Genomic DNA, 20,100 nt, shown 5'->3' with positions numbered 1-20,100 from the left:
AGCCCCAGCCTTTCTCACTCCACCCTCCTTAAATGTGGCTGGCTAATATTATAAAGGAGGGTTTAGGGCAGGTTTTATTTCAGTGATGAGCCTTTCTAGGGCTAGGACTAAAGGGGACTCAGATGCCCAAAGCTCCCTCTGCCTTGAGCGCTGAAGCTGCCCACTCAGAAGAACCACCAGCTTCTCCGATGCGCCTCTCAAAGCTAACAGAGGGTGACAGGCTCCCCCCAGTGGTCAGCTCCCGCCACTGCATTAGCCCAAGATCGCAGTGTCCAAATAGAATTTTCATAACCTACACTCAGAAATCATCATGTTACCATTCTGTTGTATTTACTTCAAGTACGCTGTTCATGAGTACAGTAAGTACGCAGCTCTGTATCTTTCTTTGTTCACTTAAGTGTACGAGGCCATTTAATTTTGTCACTCTTGGGCATTTTTTTAATGTGGAAAAATGATAGCACAAAATTGGTATTTCAATCCCCGATATACTGAGAAACAATCACTTGTTTTACACTCAGCAGTTCCTCTTTCTCTGTCTCTCTCTCTCTCACATACACACATACCAATTTTTAGGAATCCCTATTCTACCAGGTAAGAGTTGGAGGTGAAAGGAGGAGCCAATGCTTTCCTGAGTGGGTGACCAGAGTTATCCAGGTGCTTTTTACATAAAAACCTTGCAACGACGTAGGAAATCCCTACTTTACAGATAAAGATCCTCAGGTTCCGAGTTAAATAACTTGCCCAAGGCCACATAGCCAATGAGTGTCGCGGTTAAACATCACACACACACTTTCATGACCGCAAAGCCCTATTATCTCTGTTATTACACTTGCCAAACTGAAGCTTCCTCCCATCTTTGGAAACAGTGTAATCAACTAACAATAGTTGGGACAGCTTTCAGTGTTATTTTGATTAATTTTACATGTTTGACCAGAATTTTAATTCTAGTAGAGAAAAAAGATAATAAGTAGAGAGATGCTTTCAATGTACACAAATATATTCAGGTTTACTTACTTGTTGGCTGGTTTTTGCTAGCCTTGGGCAAACATCTTACCCAATTAACTTGCACAACTAATCAAAAGTGCTTTTAAAAATATATTCTTGCTCATCTTAAGTTTTCCTTTTCTGATCAGCAAAACCAAAACCTTTGGGTTCAGGTTGCCAGATTTAGTGAATTAAAATACAAGATGCCCAGTTAAATTTGAATTTCACACAAATAATTTTTTTACTATGAGTATGTCCCATGCACTATTTGAGACATACTTATCCAAAAAAAAAAAGAAAAAGAAAAAAAGATTCATTGTTTATCTGAAGGCTCCTGTATTTTGTCTGGCAACCCTACTTTGGGACCTTTCCTAGAGTGTTTGTGGGACATTTTGAACAAGCTGGTAATGGCAAGGCTAGAATAGAATCAACGGAAGTCCAAGGACTCCTTACAGGGCTGTATGTTATTGCTGGGTAAGGGGTGAAAGGCAGCTGTAATAGATTCTGTGGGTGATTGGAAGCCCTATTGAGGCCAATTCTACACTGACAGGCAAGCAGAAAGCAGAGCTTTTGGGAGAGATAAAAGGCAGCAGAGGCTGGTCTGGGCTTCTTGCTGTACCATGGCTTCAAGTCTTGCAGTGAGGTCAACATTTCTATGTGGCTTTCACTATAGGTCTAGAACTGTACAGGCCAGAGGCCCTAAGGGTGTGGGGGCCAGGGTGTGTGTGCGTCTCTTCCTCTCTTTCTCACTCTCTTTCTCTGCAACTGTTTGGTGAACTCTCAATCATCGAAGCAAAGAGCGGGAAAGATATTCTTGAGGAAACTTTTGCAGAGTTTGCTCCTTCTGTCCTTTTTCACAGATTGATTCTTCTAGGAGCTTTGGCCTTCATGAGACATGGGGTCCCTACTGCAGGTAAGTGATAAGGTTTTTCTTGACCACTTGGGCAGGGAGGAGCCAGGGACAGTGATGTTTAGGGGCTCATTGCCTCCCTTCCCTTTGCTTCCACACATGCAGACACAGACTTCATGGCTCTAGAGTGTGTGGGGAGCCTCATGCGAATGACCCTCAAGGCCGGCCATGTCAGAGGCAAGTACCTCGACTTTTATGCAGTTGGTGAGTACCACATTTTCTGGGACTACAGCCTTGACTGCTCTCAATTCTCTCACCTTAGTCATGTCAAAAGATTGCATCTTTTGCAAGGACAGCCATGTTTCCAAAGGACCCGGGTACCTCCTGACCTGCTTAGTATCAACACTGCCCCATTTGCCAAGTAGGGAGCATTATTTCACTGATACCTAGACTTTTGGCCATGGTATAACTGGTGTTTTTCACACTTGGGTGAATGGATGTAGGTAAATATTTGACTATTACCCATAAGAAACAGCTGTTCTTGAGTAGCAATTGCTTCAAAAAATAGCTATGGAGCCTATAGAAACTTCAAAAACATTACGGAGAGAACCTCGGACTTTCAGGACAGGCTGCCTTGAGTTTAATCCCATCTCAGCCCCTCACTAGCTGTATGACCTTGATGAGTACTTAACCTACTCGACCCTCAGTTTCCCTATAAATTGGGGACAATGTCATGTGTTTCGCAGAGGTGGTGGGATGAAATTATATTTGTCAAGTGCCCAGCACAGTCCCTGACACATAGTAGTAACTTATTCCTTCAGTAGCCATCAATTCAAAACCTACAGTGTGGTAGGCACTTCCTGGAGGCTAGATGGACCCAGTGAGATAGACATGTTCTTTATCCTCATGTGTACTCTTTGTGGAAACCCTGGTGGTGTAGTGGTTAAGTGCTATGGCTGCTAACCCAAGGTTCAGCAGTTTGAATCCGCCAGGCGCTCCTTGGAAACTCTATGGGGCAGTTCTACTCTGTCCTGTAGGGTCGCTATGAGTCGGATTCGACTTGACAGCGCTGGTTTTGGTTTTGGTTTTATACTCTTTGTAGGGTGGGAGAGTGAAAAAGAAGAAGACAGACAAAAAAGTTCAGCTTTTGTTAAAAACAACCAACAATACAGAAAAGAGTTAAGAGTGCAGGCTCCGGGATCAGTCACCTGGATGTGATTCCTGGTCTAGCTGTTCTCAGTTGTGTGACCCTAGGCAAGTTTCTTAAGCATCCTTTTAGGCTATTTTTCCCACCTGTGAAATTGGGGCTGCTGGAGCAACACGTGGAGCAGAGGAAGGCAAGACCATTTGGTAAGAAACCATCTGGGGCTCTGTTCACAGACCATTATGGCTCAGGAAGAAAGATAGATGAGGCCCTGGCTGCTCAGTGTGGCTATACCATCTTCTCTGACCACTGGGGGAATGTGGAGCTCTGGGCATCCCTCCTCAGCTGCTACACACAGATTCAGGTGAGTGTCCCATACCTTGTGGTTAGGAAGCCAGAGATGCTTGCCTGGTCGATGCATAGTCTGCCATGGAACCCTAGGCTTGTTGTTTTGAATCAACCCTGTGTTATTGATAGCAACCTTACCCTTGGCTTCCCCCAAGTCCTTTCTTAGAAAGAGGTCATCAGCTAACTCAGAGCCAAAAGCACCACTCTTAGTGCTAAAGTAGGACCCCCTTCCAAGGGATTTACTTAAAATAAGTCAAATCTTATGACTTATAAATAGTGACTTTGAGTTCTCTTGTACTGCATTTTGATAGTAACTTATTGCTTAAAATAAGTGCACCCAAAGCATGAAAAACCTTTGTTTTGGGGGGGCGGGAGTCCACATCATCAATTTTACAGAGAAATGGGGCTATATGGTAGATGATGGTGATTTTATTTGGTTAAATAGAATTAGTTTTACTGTAGTGACACTAATATTTGGTATCTACACAAGAATTACTAAGTTATTTAGTTGTACTTATTTTTCTGAGAAGTTCAGGCTTCAGACCCCTTCCAGCAGTCCCAAAAGCCCCATCTGATCTTTAAGGCCTAGAAAATGACTGCTGCTCCCAGAGAACCCAAGTGTGAATTCATAAGGGGGCACCCAGAGAAAGGATGGTGTTGGGTACTTATATATATGGGCTTGGGGCAGTATGGTTAGGTTTGCTTTGTTAGGCACATTCACATTGTGCCCATTATGTATTGAGAGATTAGAATCTAAAGTGCTGGGGATACAGTGATGCACAGCTTATGTTCACTGGCTTCCACTCTTGTGGGGAAAGGGAGGGAGAAAAGTATCCTATTCAATGAAAGGATATTGTGGAAAGCTAATCAAATTTATTTCAGTCAAAATTTCCAACATTGACTGTAGGTCCACACGGAAAATAAGTCTGCAGCTCTGATAAGGTTGGGATTCTTTCTCCCCAGAGCGATGTCAACTTCCCTGTGACTGTGTGTCTTGATATTGCCACTGATGCAGCCAGAACTGATGTTGCTTCTTATGAGAAAGATCCTGTGTGAGGCAAACTACATGGAGGTAAGGGGAAGCACCCTTTCCTGCCAGGTAAGGCAGGCACCACATTGCTCTGTGTTGAAAGGTGATCCAAGCTTACTTTGGCTCTAGTTTTTCTACCCACCTTCTTCCACTATTGAAAGTAGTCAACTGGTTTCATAGACCCATAAATGAGTTTTTTTTTTTTTTTTTTTTTTGCTGTATCAATGTCCATATTAATTTTCCAACTAGACCCTCATTAAATTATTTAAATATTTAAATAATTATTTAAATAATAAATAGAGGACCCTTATTCTAGGTACGTATTGACTAGAATTTTCCCTAGTCTTTAGCAGTTTTTGTATATACAGTCCAGCAATGGGCCAGTCTGTCTGCTTGAGCTCTTCATTCCCCATTGGAGCTCAGTAGTGTTATCCTCATGTGGCTGCTATATGAGCCTCAGTTGCAACAAATAGTGGTGATCAACAAGAATTATCTACTTTAATATGAGTCCAATACTAGAAGAACATCCTCTGCATTAGCTCACTTAACCCTTACGACAGCAATAAGGAAATTGAGCTTAGAAGTGAAGTAAATATCTCAAAGCAAGTACAGAGCCAAGATTCAAAGCAATAGCTTAGATAACTGACAGCCCCTATCCTTGGGCCTAATACTATGCCAGAGATAAGCATAGACATGTGGCTATGATACCTTCAATTCTCACAAGCGAGAATTATTGTTATATTAGGCTTTCGGGGGGGTGGGGGGAGTAGGGAACAAAACAAAACTTAATTAACAAAGTTAAAGTGAGAAGTATTTTTGTTGGCTTCCATCGAGTCAGTTCCAACTCGTGACCACCCCATGTGTTACAGAGTAGAACTGCTTCATAGAGTTTTCTCTGGCTGTGCTCTTAAAGGGAGCAGATTACCTTTTTTTCAATTCCACTGGGTTGATTCTAACTCCCAACCTTAAGGATAGCGGTCCATCACAAACCATTTATGCCACCTAGGGACCTGAAAGGAATGTAGTTCCATGTTTTCGCTCAAGCCTCCACAAAATTAGCTAAAAATCCGTTAAATCAATTACCAAATAAAGACTATACCTGTGCTAATATAAGTGCTGAAAAGCTAGGTAAAGTATATAATATGTCAGCTGTATCTGATGGAGTAATCTATTCCTACTCTTAGTTGTCATAACCCAGGCTTCTGCTGTGTTATATAGTGGCTACCTACCACTTACTAGATATCTAGTGCATGCCAGCTCCCTGCTAAGTGTCTTATGCAGTGTTTTCTCTTAAACAAATAGTGCTGTGGAATTACCCTTGGCCTTCTTGGTAGGAGTTATGAAGTTCAAGACACAGAAGCTTGGCTACTTATTAGACCTAGATGGTAACTTCTGAGTACTTGAGTATGTATCTGAATGAGATGATAATCATACTGGTATGAGGTTAAGTAAAAGGTGATCTAATCTACCAAGATTAGGGGGTCTAAAGTGTTCACAAATTAATAGGGTTAAACAAACCTTCTTCCCGAAGGTCTCTGTTAAGACAGAAGTCCCATTGATGTCAATGGACCTGCTCCAGGATGAGCCAGAGGACTGGGCTGCAGCGTTCCCTGAGGTAAGAAAACTCATGAGACTCCTTCATTGTACTTCTGAATCTCATTTCTAGCCAAGATGGAAGACTCACGTCCCATAAAAGAGCAAGTTCACGTAGGGTCTGGGGTTTCCCACCGTGAAGAAATTCCAAGTGTCCTCACGCCTATGATTTTTTTCTCAGGCAACTTCAGGTGTGGCCTCCATCTGGCAGATTGTCTTTCACACTCCAACCCTACAGCATGTGATGCTGGTGAGTGATGCCTACAGGGCTGGCTATGGAATCAACACAACTGACACCAGGATCCTGCTGCGAGCTGGGTTCACCACCCCTGAAGTGCAGGAATTAAAGGGTGAATTTCTAAATTTAAGAATTTCTTTTTTCTAATAAACAGCACTTTATGAAGTATAAAGAAAAACTGGTGTTTTGTTTTTTTCTTCCCTCATAAAACAGATTTTTATTTTTGCTGGAAGAAACGTTAATTGGAAAGCAGTTTGAATTTGTCTTGAAATTCCTATTTCTTGTCCCAGAATGCCCTTTAAAAGAACATATGTATATATTTAATGTAGAAAATATGTACGTATAAGTACTAATGTAGGCCTCTTAACGAAAAATTAGAAATATTAACCTTTAAATAGAGGATTGTTTAAACTATGGTGCCTCTTTGTCACTAAATAATCATTAAAGTACTGTGTATTCAAAGTGTTTTTTAAATTGCGTGGGGGAATGCTATTTGCATGTAAGCAGCAAGATATAAAAAAAAAAAAAACCAGACCCAGTGCCGTCGAGTCGATTCTGACTCATAGCGACCCTATAGAGATCATATAAAATTCTTAACATAAACATTTTGCACAGACAAGGCAAATGGACTTATTTTATAACTTCTCAGCAGTATCTTATATATCAGAGAAACACATTTTAAAACAAATTGCTCGGACTCTTAACTACTTATGATTCTTGACAGATTCAAGGCATTACTTTTTCTGCTGTTAGATCAAGTACTTTCTACAAGCAGCGCTGGATGATTTTGATGGTGGACACAGCTGTGGCTTGCCCTGTGGGTAAGAGAAAGGGAGCTGAGTTTTGGTAACACCTACTTAATAATATCTAGCTTTTTCAGCTTGTTGTGCCATGTAGAGACTCTTCCTGCATTAGGATCCTTGGTTACAATCAACAGGTACCCAGTTCTAATCAGGTAAACAAAAGTTATTCATTCAGGAAATTGGAAACTGCAGGGTTAGAGTTACCTCAAGTATGGCTGGATTGGCCCTTCTTGCATGCTCTTCATTCTCAGAGAGATCCCCTCTGTTGTTGCCCAGATGACCCCAAACTGTTCTAGATTATCTTTCCTATCACTAAAGATCCCAGAGGAAACACCTCATTCTCAATACTCCTTAAACCCATTGCTGTCAAGCCGGTTCCGACTCATAGCTGCCCTGTAGGACAGAGTAGAACTGCCCCATGGGGTTTCCAAGGCCGTAAATCTTTATGGAAGCAGACTGACACGTCTTTCTCCCACAGAGTGGCTGGTGGGCTTGAACTGCCAACCTTTCAGTTGGCAGCGGAGTGCTTAACCACTTGCACCACTTGTTCCTTCATTTCCAGTAGTTCAAGCAAAAGTTCCCTAGGATGCCTGGTCAGCCTAGCCTCTACCACCTAACCATCCTTGAAACAATTATAATCCCAAGGGGATTTTTACTTGGCACGCTAAGATCAAGTAGCTACCATTCTGTCCACCCTCCAAACTTCTGTGCCTGGGGTAATAAGGTCATGGGATAGCCCCAGCAGATGCATTCGGGGGAAGGGACAGTCCTTGAGGGAAGGGAAGAACACGTGTCTACCTAAATACCCAAGTGATGGTTATTGTGAAGAATCCAAATTCTGAGACCTTTCACAATCTAGGGTCATCCCATTTTCCCTCCACTGTTCCCCTCTATTTATCTTCCGTGCTGGCTGCTTTGTCAACTTCACACTGCTCTACTTATTCCAATCTGTCAGTCTCCACCCCCTTCATATTCATAACAAAACCTAAAAGGCTCTAGTTCAGTAGTTTATTTTCCTAAATTTATATTTCTAGGTCTGGTTTTAAAAAACTATTGCTATCAAGTCAATTCTGACTCATGGTGACCCTATAGGACAGAATAGAACGTCCCCATATGGTTTCCAAGGAGCACCTGGTGAATTTGAACTGCTGACCTTTTGGTTAGCAACTGTAGCCCTTAACCACTATACCACCAGGGTTTGGTTTGTTTCTGGTTTGTGTCACTACTTCTTTCAGGAAACAGTTCCAATTATAATTTTGTCATTGTATCATAAGCAAACCACATGAGTTAGGAACCTCATTGTTCTAATCGTTTTAGTTTGTCTCTCAAACAATCCCTCTGTGATTCAGGGATAGCCTCGCATCACAACCCCCACTCCCATTGCTGGACATGGACGTTTTTCATCCACGACAATCAAACTCAAAATTTTAAGTCTAATCTTTGTGTACAAAAAAAAAAAAAATAAGGTGTTATGTCTCCTCTCTAAGATGATGTGGGTTACTCTGAGGACACCATTACTTGGTCCATCCTCAAGAACATCAGTCCCCTTTTCGGGGCCAGCCACTTCAAGGACCTCTCTATACAGATGGGAGTGAGTCTCCACAAACTGTCAACTGCTGACATTGTTTCTAGGAACTATGGATTTAGAAATGATAGTGATGCAATTGTCATCGAGGTTCCTGTTGGCACAGAAGGTGGTTATTACAAGGTTGGTGACTCGATCACAAGTTAAAGATTAGACATCTATTTATAGAAACACCAAGATAAATATAGGTGAAATATAGATGGAATCCAATATGCTGGTGCCATTCTAACACAGTCAGTGATAGCACAGACATCAGTAGGATACCTGCCTTTCTTGGACTATGTATCTACTTATCTAATGAAATATAGTTATTGGAAGCATGAGATTCATTACAACATGGATCCTGGGTATAGAGTCTACGAGGCTCTAATTGCCACATATGTTATCCATAGCTTTCTAAAAGGGATTAGTTGTTTCTAGAATCAGAAGAAGAATTAAAGTACTTTCTCAGATTATTATACAAGTTAAAGATGAAAAAGGGAACTTAGAAACTGTACAAAGCTGATAACTTATTACTGGCAGTCAACACTATTGTCCATGTTCTATGTTACTAGCAAGTTGCCCACTGATCAAAAAGTTACTTCCTAGTGTGGTAGAAGATTGAGATTGTTGTAAAGAACCATGCCTTGTCATTTTAGTCTGTCTTGTCTCAAATGGGAAACCCTGGTGGCGTAGTGGTTAAGTGCCATGGCTGCTAACCAAAGGGTCGGCAGTTTGAATCTGCCCGGCACTCCTTGGAAACTCTGTGGGGCAGTTCTGCTCTGTCCTATAGGGTCACTATGAGTCGGAATCGACTCGACAGCACTGGGTTTGGTTTTGTCTCAAATGTTTTAGACTCATGTGAGAAGTTGATGCTGTGGGATAACCTATAGCATTAACTTGTTTCTGGAACACCAGTGAGAGGATGACAACTGGGGAGTAACCAAGCACACCATGATCAAAACTGTAACAACTCCTCTGTACTTCCAAGAGCCCATAATAATCAACAGTAAGGTTTTCTGGCTACCAGGCTGCTTTAGTCTAATTTAATTTTAATCAGACGGTGGTAACTACGCAAAATACTCATCAGTAACCTCCTCTTCCCTTAGACACCAACACCAGCCTTCGACTCTTCAGCATTACAGTAGAATCATTTCTTCCGGATGTGGAGTTAGTGAACTTTACTGTGAAGGACAAAGTCTTTCCTGTGCCAGTTCCTGAAGCATCTGACTACAGTGTAAACAAGACAATGCTTGGTAATGGAAGCAACATCTATAACATTGAAGTGAGTTTCGATGTGCCAAGTATAGAAGTGGAGGTGTGCATTAAGGTTCAATCTGTCTTGAATTCTCTTAGAACTTCAAAATCCCTAATAACAATCTTACCTTCAGTATACAGGTCAAGATATCAGGATGTACATTCTGAACACTACCTTGAACTTCAGAGTAGACTCAAATATATTATTCCAATAGTTATATTCGCTTCTGTTAGAGATGCAGGTAAGTGAGCACTTTAGAAAAAAACAACATAATGGTGCTGACATTGGAGCATGTAGGGGAAGCAGGGTTTGTGGAATTAACCAATGTTACTCTGACTTCAGTATTGCCCAAGGCTGGTGGCCATTGTGATGCTGACCATCTCTCCCTCACCATCACTAGAGGCAATGTTGACAGGGCCGGATCCCATTCCTTTCTTCCTTGTGCGTGCTTAACACCTGAATCTGCAAAAAAGTATGGTTATTGGTTCCAGGACAATGGAACACATCTAGCCCTTCAAGTCCCTCGTTTTTCAGCACACATCACCTATGAGGTAAATATTTAGTGGTTCTATACTCTTTAAACATTTTATTATGATTTAATCTTAGTGGAAGCTTCTTCCTTCCCAAATTTGCCACATCATTTATAATCCAAATAATTCATGGTCAACAGTTTATCCAAAGGATTTAGTCAAATTATTAGAAAGCCACAGATGTAGGTTCATAAAACTGAGACACCACTTAGGTTTATATCAGCTCTAGAACTTAAACTCAGAGGAAAGGTTTTTAGATAGAAATTTAAGCTAACCTCTGAATACTTTTGAATATCTACATTTGTTTGAATTGACCTCACAGCCTCTACTGGCTCTTATTTACCCACGTGTCTATACCTACCCTTCCCTTGAGGCCAATTGGACAGTAAGCATGAAAACTTGAGAACTAAGTTAATGGGTAAGAGTGGGGACAGATAAAATAGCCATAAAATATAAAGTGATTTTTTTGACAAACCTCCCCTTCATTATTCTGATTAAAACCATTTTGGAGATCTCTTCCAAATATAGTCTGTACTTTCCTAGGACATAAGTCCCTCGAGAATCTCTGCTTCACTACAGTTACACTTGAACAATAATCAAACCCTTTCTGATATGAAAGATTTTTCTATTACTTGTCCCTTCTCCTCTGAAGGATTAATAGGTAAGATCTTTACACTTCTGTAACTTAAAACTCCATGCTTAGAAATACTGGGGCAGGTGGTGGGGGGAGGAGGTAACTCATAAAAACGAGTGCCTGGCCAAAGAATTTATGAATGAAAGCTAATAAGTATATCATGCTATTCCACATCTCTCGTTTTATACCTAATTTTTCTCCCCCATTAACTTTGCTTTTGGTGGTCAATCTGGAAGAGTGAAGGCTAGAACATTTTAGCTTAAACTGAGACCACCGCAGATTCACAAGCAGGAATAATTTACTAAATACAAGGAAGCTCTTGACTAACATGATATATCCAAGTAGAGCTTTAGTTATGTTCAGGGTTATTAATCCTTTATGAATCTAAAGATAACATGTCTTTTATCAATTCTAGGATACTTTGGGCTGTCATATCTTCAAATATTACTTTACTCATTCTCTTTCTTTTACAACTCTTATTAAAAATTAGACAGGTATTATTTTTCCATGTCTGATCTTTTTCACATTTTTTCTTATCTGTATTTATTCTGGGTAAATCCTTTAGATTTATCTGCCACTTCCTTAATTCCATTTAGCTATATCTAATCCTTTTAAGTTTCCATGAGTTTAATTTCAATAAGGAATTTGAATTTTCTAGAACTCTTATTTGACTCTTTTTCATATCTGCCTGTTCTTATTTGATAATGCCTTAGACTTGTCCCATGTTTGGTACCTTTTATATCAACTTCTGAAACTAACTTTATAAATTATATTTTACAGTTCTACTCCTTGGAAACTCTATGGGGCAGTTCTGCTCTGTCCTATAGGGTCGCTATGAGTCGGAATTGACTCGACAGCACTGGGTCTGGGTTACTAAAACTGGTTGCCATTGAGTTGATGACCCTATAGGACAGAGTAGAACTGCACCATAGGGTTTCCACAGAGCAGTTGGTGGATTTGAACAATTGACCTTTTTGGTTAGCAGCCAAACTCTTAACTACGTCCCTGAAGAAGGACATCATGCTTGGCAAAGTGGAGGGTCAGTGAAAAAGAGAAAGACCCTCAACGAGATGGATTGACACAGTGGCTGCAGCGATGGGCTCAAGCATAGCAAGGACTGTGAGCATGGTGCAGGACTGGGGCAGTATTTCATTCTGTTGTGCGTGGGATCGCTATAAGTTGGAAGTGACTCAACGAGATCTAACAACATAGTTCTACTATCTGAAATTCTAATCCTACTAATTGCCTACTGACTTACACTCACAGATTTCTTTGTGCTTTGTTATTTTGTATTATAAACTCATGTTGAGTAAGATTTTTGCATGTAGGAATCTGTATGACCTAATTTGAAAATGTTGTTCTCCACAGAGGTTTTGAGTTTGTTTCTTCCAGGTACCCCAGGTTTTTTCTCAGCTGGAGAACATTTTTATGTAAATTGCTCAGTTTGATTTCCTTGATCATATATGGATTGGAAAACAAAATCCGAATGAATTGTAAGGGCCAGTTCAGTGTCATAAATTCTCAGAGGAAACTTCTTTCCCCTACTTCCTACCCCTAAGAATGCAGGCCTAGATAGACAAGCTTCCTTGTTTTTCTAACTGGTAGGTGGCCGCGAAGCTTTTCTAGCTTACCATTTCAGTGAGAATACACCCCTTAGGAGGGTCCAGACTCCACACAAGGGTCTTGTTCCAAATGCCAGCCTCTTAACATGCCTAAGAATCTCTAGTTACCATATGCATGTTAACATATAAGCTCTTGATTATTGAGACTGACATGACCATTTCTAACTCCCAACCCCATCCTAGAGCAGCCACAGTGTCAGCATTTATTGCTTCAAGATTTGGTTATCTCTTCCTATGTGGTCTCAGGGATTGCCTTTATGGTCTCTGCAAGTTCAGCTATGCTCTTACTATATCCTGTCCACATTTCTGGCTGTCATGCAGTGGTAGAATATTCAAGTTTCTGTAGTTCACAGTATTTCTGGAAATGAGTCTCCTTACCTATTTGAATGTCTGCCAGACTGCAAGTCCAACGGTTCCATGATAATTACTGCAATGAAGCTGGAAGGAGTGCCAGGTCTGGGTCCATCAGAATTCACTTTATGAGACAAACGCTGCCAGCCTGCTGTTGTCACCAAAACAAGTGCAACATTTGTGTTCAGTGTCAACACTTGTAGAACTAGCAGAAAGGTAAGATTTTTTTTTTCCACACCCTTACATCTTGTCTACTTCCAATGAGAATGATGCTATGTTCACAATTCATGCTGTATTACCTGATGACCCCTAGTTTGAAGATCATATCCTGACTTATGAGAGTGATGTCCTTTACTTCAGACCTGGAGCAACTGATCCTGTGTACCAGTAAGATGGTGTTCAGGGGATGGGGGACCAAAGCAGAAAAGAGCTTTCTTCAGAAAGCTTTAATTTTGGGTCTGCTTCAATGTAACACTTACATTTTTTTCAATGTAAGTAAAAAGCTTAAGTATTCCACCTCACTTTTTCTCATCTGGGGTTTTGTGAAGAGCAGCAGAAGGGTGGGAGGCGGGGGTTCCTTCATGAGCTTTGTGTAGCTAGTGAGCTAGAAGTATCCTTTCTAAGGGGATGCTGTTCATTTTCCTTAGACTAAGGTGTGCCTGCCGGTATCCTCTCAATGGTACTGACACATTTCATTATCAACCAAAGAAGAACCCGGCACCCAGTGTTGAGCCAGGGCTTGGTCATCTTGCCCTGTCCATGAAGGTGTCCAAAGGTAAATTCTTGGCAATATGGGAAGAAAATTCAGCTCATGGCAAAAATAACAAAATAATTTTGACTGAGCCTTGTGTAACACTTCCTATCACACTTGTGTGTGTCTGTTATCTCATTTATTCTTCAACTATCTTGAGTAAAAAAAAAAAAATCTTGAGTAGCAGGCAAGAATTCTCCAGTTTTACCAGTTAGGGAACTGAGGCTTGGTTTTAACAAGGGTTGAGCTGAATATTGCAATAAATTACAAACTGTGAATATCCTTAAAATGAAGAGATCTTATGAGTGAGTGGCTTATTAGTATCCAATAGAAAAGTAGTCAAAGGATTCATACAATTCACCAAAAATGCAAACATTCTATATATAAAAATATTTGTCACTAGAAATTGGAAATACAAATTAAAAGTAAGATACAACTTCTTATCTATCAAATTAAGATATTTGGCAAAGGTGATTCTTTGTTGGCAAAGGTATGATAAAACAGATGCTGTCATATTGCTGGTGGTGATAAAACTTGGTATCGCCTTTCCATGATGCAGTTTGACACTACGCCTCAAGAGTATTAATAGTTTACATTCCTACTCCTAGGAATTTTTCATGAGGAAATAAAATTTATTCATACATACATACATACATACAAACATAGTCATTTCAGCATCTTAATAGTAAATATATATTTTTCCATATACACGTATCTGTGTATATGCATATATGAATGAAAAGCCTACATCTCTAAGAAAAATAAGTTGTGTACATCCCAATGGTAGAAAGTCTTAGCTATTAAATTGTTTCAAATAAAATACTAATGCGTGGTCATTAGCCAAGGTGGGAAAATAGTAGAGATAATGATAGTACAAAACAATTGGAGACAACATGACAGAAAAATTTAGAAAAACAATGTTCTCTGGGTGGGTCTTAGGCTTTCTCATCTGTGCATACATGCTTTAGAGGGGGCCTTACACCTAGGGGGACATTCATATGTACTTTTTTTATTCCAACTTAATTTTCATTATTATATCACAGTTGCTGAACTGTCAAAGCAATTTTAAACCTAAAAATTTCTTATTAAACCTGTGATCAAACTAATTTCCAAACTGATTCTTAATAGATGCATTGTCTTCAGAATTCTACAAGGATATGGAATACCCAGTCGTGAAATATTTAAGAGATCCCGTTTTCTTTGAAATTGAAGATCTGAAGATCCACAGTTGGAGCTATTTCTAGAGGGCTGTTGGTCTACCCTAGACCCAGATCCCAAGAACAGCCCACAGTGGGACATCATTATTAACAGGTAAGTGGCTACTTCGCACTGGCAACAGGCATTAGTTACTATGATGTTTTACAGGTCAGTGACAGGAGTATTCATCATAACGTATAGGGTATGCTGTTGTTCATTGCCATCCAGTCGATTCCGACTCATGGCGACCCCATGCATGCAGAGTAGAACTGCTCCTTAGGGTTTTCAAGGCTGTGACCTTTTCAAAGCAGATCACCAGGCCCGTCTTCTGAGGCACCTCCAGGTGGGTTTGAACCACTGAACATTTAGCTAGTAAAGTGCTTACTCATTTGGCCACCCAGGGACTCCTGTTTATGATATACCAACCAAACCCAACCCACTGCCATTGAGTTGATTCCAATTCATACCAACCCTATAGGAGAGAGTACGACTGCCCCATAGGGTTTCCAAGGAAGTGGCTGGTGGATTCAAACTGCCGACCTTTTTGGTTAACAGCAGGGCACTCTCTTAACCACTGTGCTACCAGGGCTCTGCTTATGGTGTAAGAAGTCCTAATTCATTTTCTGCTTAACTTAAACTACTTCTACACATTCTCTTTGCATTTTCCCTTCCTTCTCTTCCCCCAAATCTTGTAAAAATTCATTTAGAAATATTTGGTTTCTTCCCCTCATTTAGAGGGTGACGAATAACATAGAATGTGCGATGTTCCTTTTTTTAATCCTAGTCCTTATAGAGACTCACTTTAAGGTGTCTTAGAGGCAGGGCTTCAAACTGGTCTGTTTTGGCTCAAACCCTGTTGAAAATTTGCATTTCTACCAATTGCCCAGGTGATGCTAATGATTCCACGCGCAGATACACTGAATCAGAATCTACAGTTTAACAAGATTCACAGGTATAATCTTGAAAACCACTGCTCTACTGGTGGATCTCAGAATTGGTCCCTAACCAGCAGCATTAGCATCACCTGGGAACTTGGTAGAAATGCAGATTCTCAGCAGGTGGTCAAGCTAAAAAGAACTGATTTGAAGCCACGTGTAGAGGTAAGGATTCATTCACTCAAATTCATTGAACGCCAGGTGTACACCAAGTGCTGTCCTACATACCAGGAATATAACTGTGAACATAACAAGGTTTTTCCCTCAGAGCCTGCATTCATTTGGAGAAGTCAAACACAGACAGAATGTAATGCTCTGATAGAATATGAAGCTGGCTAAAAGGTTGCAAAGACCAGTGAGTTCTGTGTCAATTGGGGTAGTTACACTCAAGGTGACATTTGAGCAGAGGCCTGGGGAGTGGGAATTACCACAAAGAATCTGTGCTATCTCAAACACCCAGGAGATTAATGAATAAAAGTATCCTAGCATTATTTTTTTTTTTTTAGCATTAATGCTTCTCTGCCTAAAAGTCAGAAATGCGGCCAGTTGAACTCTTTTTCCCTATGGCTATGGTTTTCCCTGAGGACAAATTACATAGTGTCTTTGGCTCATACTCAGAATTACTATAAAATCATCACATCTTTGCACCTTCTAGGATACTACTTTTGAAGATCAAGCAATAAAATGCATTGGATTTTTATGAGACCAGTTCTTTTTAGCACTCAATGCCATGAACATTATCTTTGTATTCTTTCCCTGCAGATAGTGAATTCCATGACACTGCTTCCTTTACTGCTGTGGCTGGTAGAAGGCTCAAAAGTAGATGTTTTATCTCTCTGGGATTGAACTATTCTCTCAATAGCTTTCAATTTTCTATTTTATTTCAATAGCCTTTTTATTTGATCTTGTCTCATCAATATTTATGATAAGCCAATTTTTAAATTCAGCATAAAAACGAAACATGAAATTGACCCTTCAAATTCACTTCCACAGAAGAACTAAGGTGTTCATATTATTATAGCAGGCAGATGACCCACTGCCTGGATGACCCACTGCCTGGGTGACCCACTGTCTGGATGACCCACTGTCTGGATAGTGAGCTTTGTTTTTGTGGGGACTTCCCATAAGAGGGAGATTTGGTGGTGCAGTGGTTAAGAGCTCAGCTGCTAACCAAAAGATCGACAGTTTGAATCCACCAACCACTCTTTGGTAACCCTATGGGGCAGTTCTACTCTGTCCTATAGGGCCACTATGAGTCGGGATCAACTCGATGGCAACGGGTTTGATTTGATTTCCCGTAAGAGGAATGATTTAAGGCTTTGTTCTTTCAATTGAAATGTAGTCTCTTGCTGCAAACATCAACAAATGCCCTCTAGCACTGAGCTCATAGAAACCACTCTTCTTTTCTCCCCCCACTTTTTTTTATAAGTTGTGCAAATGTTGACAATTCCCATGAAACTGTGTTCCACCCTGTGGATGTAACCTCCGTGAAATTTCCTTCCCACGTGAAGAGATTTGAAGTGAAAATGTTTACCTTCATGAAGGAAGAAAGTACATTATTGGAAGATGTGAGTAGGCTTTTCATCTGACTGTTTTGTCTCTTGCTCAAATAGACTTGTTCAAATTTGCCAGTAGGTGGGCTGAAGACCAAGTAAACACAATTTGTTTTTTTAAAGTCAGATTTGTCTAGTTGTGGATAATTGGACAAAAGGGAAACCAAAATGAATTAGAAAAATTTAATTCAAAATAGCTGTAGGACTCTCTTTAAAGGACAGGACGTGGTCTAAAAAGCCATTGCGATTACAAGTAATGAGACAAAGTAAAAAGGCAGTTCAGTGTTTAACAAGCTTCTTTACTTCAAATCTTTCATGGTAGGCTTGTGTCTGGAACATGAAATCTTTTACCTATAACTCTCTATATTTGTAAGTATCTCTATAATCATTTGGAAACCCTGGTGGCATAGTGGTTAAGTGCTATGGCTGCTAACCAAAGTGTCAGCAGTTTGAATCCACGAGGTGCTCCTTGGAAACTCTGTGGGGCAGTTCTACTCTGTCCTATAGGGTCGCTATGAGTCAGAATCAACTCTACGGCACTGGGTTTGAGTTTTTTTGGTTTCTATAATCATTTGCATATTAAACTATATAACCTTTATATAAAGCTGTTACCATCATCTTCCAAAATTTAAGAATCACTAGACCTAAAAAGCAGAGTCCCTGAGTGGTGCAGATGGTTAAGCACTTGACTACAAGCCTAAAGCTTGGAAGTTGAAACCCATCCGGAAGTGCCTCAGAAGACAGGCCTGATGGTCTGCTTCTGAAAGGTCACAGCCTTGAACACCCTATGGAGCAGTTCTACTCTGTCTAGGGTCGCCATGAGTCAATCAACTCAATGACAACTAGCAACAACAGACTTAAAAATTGAATCCTATAATCTCTTGGCCTTTCATTAAGCCTTTCGGCCTGGATCTATGTAGTCAACATCATCCAAAGAGAGGATCTGAGTTAATGAGCCCAAACTACAGAGCAATGTTAGTGACAGCCTCTATCTTAATGTGACAAGATTAAATAAATCTTGAAATGTGTTAGTTTGTCAGGATAGTGCTTATGAGCCTAGCCAACTTTGCCAAAAAAAAAAATGCTTTTAATTTCGGCAGCTATACTTCCACTGCAGTATGGTAATATGCAATTCCAAGGAGCCCATGTCGGACCTGCTATGTACAAAAAAGTGTATTCCAGGCAAGCAGAGACTAGGTAAGTCGCTTCAGCCACATTCCACTATAACCAGACTTGGCGAAAGGTAGTCGGCCTATCAGACCATCTTAGTGATCTAATACAAATATCTCTCTTTCCTGAAAAATTACAATAAATGCCAAGTATAAAATAAAAATTATGATTATTGTCTAAGATAGGACACAGTGGCATATCTAGGGTATTGCACTGGCCCTGGGTGTGTGGTGCCACTGAGCAGTTTCTATTAACCCCATATGGCCCAACGTCCTTCCTCAAGCATGGTAATGTGTTCACGAAAAGATTTTAATGACCTTGACTTATATTTTTGGAGCTGATATTATGGTAAAGTTTTCTAAAAGAGGGGTTCAGATGTTTGGACAAGGGCACAATTTCAGTGTTTCCCATAGGTGCCATTTTCTGTGGATATGCTGATCCACTGGCCATACTGGGTCAATAGAAACTGCTCAGTGGTGCTACGTGCCCAGGGCCAGTGCAATACCTGCCATAGCCTAGTTACACCTCTGAAGGACATCATACATCCCCATCTTCTTTCTGTTTAAAAACTTGTTCCAAGGAAGGATCTGACTTTATATAAGAATCTAGAATTCAGAGATTTGAACAAAAATGACCAATAACTTTTTATATAAGGGATATTTTTATTTTTTCTAGAAACGAAGGTCTATACAACTGAAGCAATTTTCCCTAAAGGAGGCTTAGAAAAACAAAAACAAACAAACAAACGAGAACTTCATCTGAAGATTATCAAGTTGGGGCAGGGATAGTTTGAGGAAAAATTCCCTTGGAATGATAAGTGTATTTCATCTTATTTGTATTTATCTGCAGGAAGAAGTGCTGGTTTCTACCACATGAGAGAACACATCTCATCCAGAGCCATCATCTTGGCCACCTCAAACAAAATCTGAGCCTCTTTTACCCACAAGGCAATGCCATTTCTCCAAAATCATATTCCCATTTCTATGCTACAGGTATCTGAAGATGTCTAGATTGGTAGCTTCTAATTTGCACATATATATATATACATATATAGCTTTTGAGCAATAAACAGCACTATAAACCTATCTGCTCATTGGAAAGAGCCTTTAAGTGAGACTTCTTCCTTGCCTTCCACCTGCCTTAACCCACACACTCTGTATTATTCAAATAAACAAGAATAGCTCAAATCCTTCTATAGTTGCAGGGACTGAGATCATCTTTTTCCCACCAAAGACTTACTAAGTACCTGATACTGAGGAAAAACCAGCTAAGTCCTGTCCTGAAGCCCCTCAAACTAGAGGGAAACGTATGTGTGTGGTAATAGGAAGTTAAAAGAACATCAGACGGAAATATGCAAGCCCTCAAATTATTTCAGCAAAAGTACTCAACCATTATACGAAACCCTGTGCTCCCCTTCTTTTCTGGGACAAAGAAGGCCTGGACTAAGGCATAGAGGTGAGATCGAGATATACTCTGGCCCTTCATGTTGGGAGCACTAGATGGATTATTGCTGCAGGTGGGGCCATTACTGCTGCTTCCACATTC

The 20,100-nt window shown here is 40.4% G+C and overlaps 1 protein-coding gene across 1 annotated transcript; it reads left to right on the top strand.

Annotated features, from left to right (window-relative positions):
- The first annotated feature begins 1,829 nt into the window (after positions 1-1,829).
- LOC126087007 (zona pellucida sperm-binding protein 2-like) lies at positions 1,830-19,484 on the top strand. The gene is given in 14 exon segments (XM_049903929.1): positions 1,830-1,897; positions 2,000-2,098; positions 3,215-3,342; positions 4,290-4,398; positions 5,888-5,971; positions 6,131-6,299; positions 9,664-9,839; positions 13,263-13,336; positions 13,597-13,724; positions 14,829-14,909; positions 14,912-15,011; positions 17,262-17,400; positions 18,486-18,582; positions 19,405-19,484. Coding segments are annotated over 11 exon segments (1,191 nt in total). The 5' UTR covers positions 1,830-1,897; positions 2,000-2,098; positions 3,215-3,342; positions 4,290-4,335.
- The last annotated feature ends 616 nt before the right edge of the window (positions 19,485-20,100 follow it).

The sequence above is a fragment of the Elephas maximus genome, chromosome 12 (genome assembly GCF_024166365.1).
Source record: "Elephas maximus indicus isolate mEleMax1 chromosome 12, mEleMax1 primary haplotype, whole genome shotgun sequence".
NCBI classification, from domain to species: domain Eukaryota; kingdom Metazoa; phylum Chordata; class Mammalia; order Proboscidea; family Elephantidae; genus Elephas; species Elephas maximus.
The sequence above is the reverse complement of the archived record's forward strand: the minus strand, read 5'-3'. Positions and strand labels throughout refer to the sequence as shown.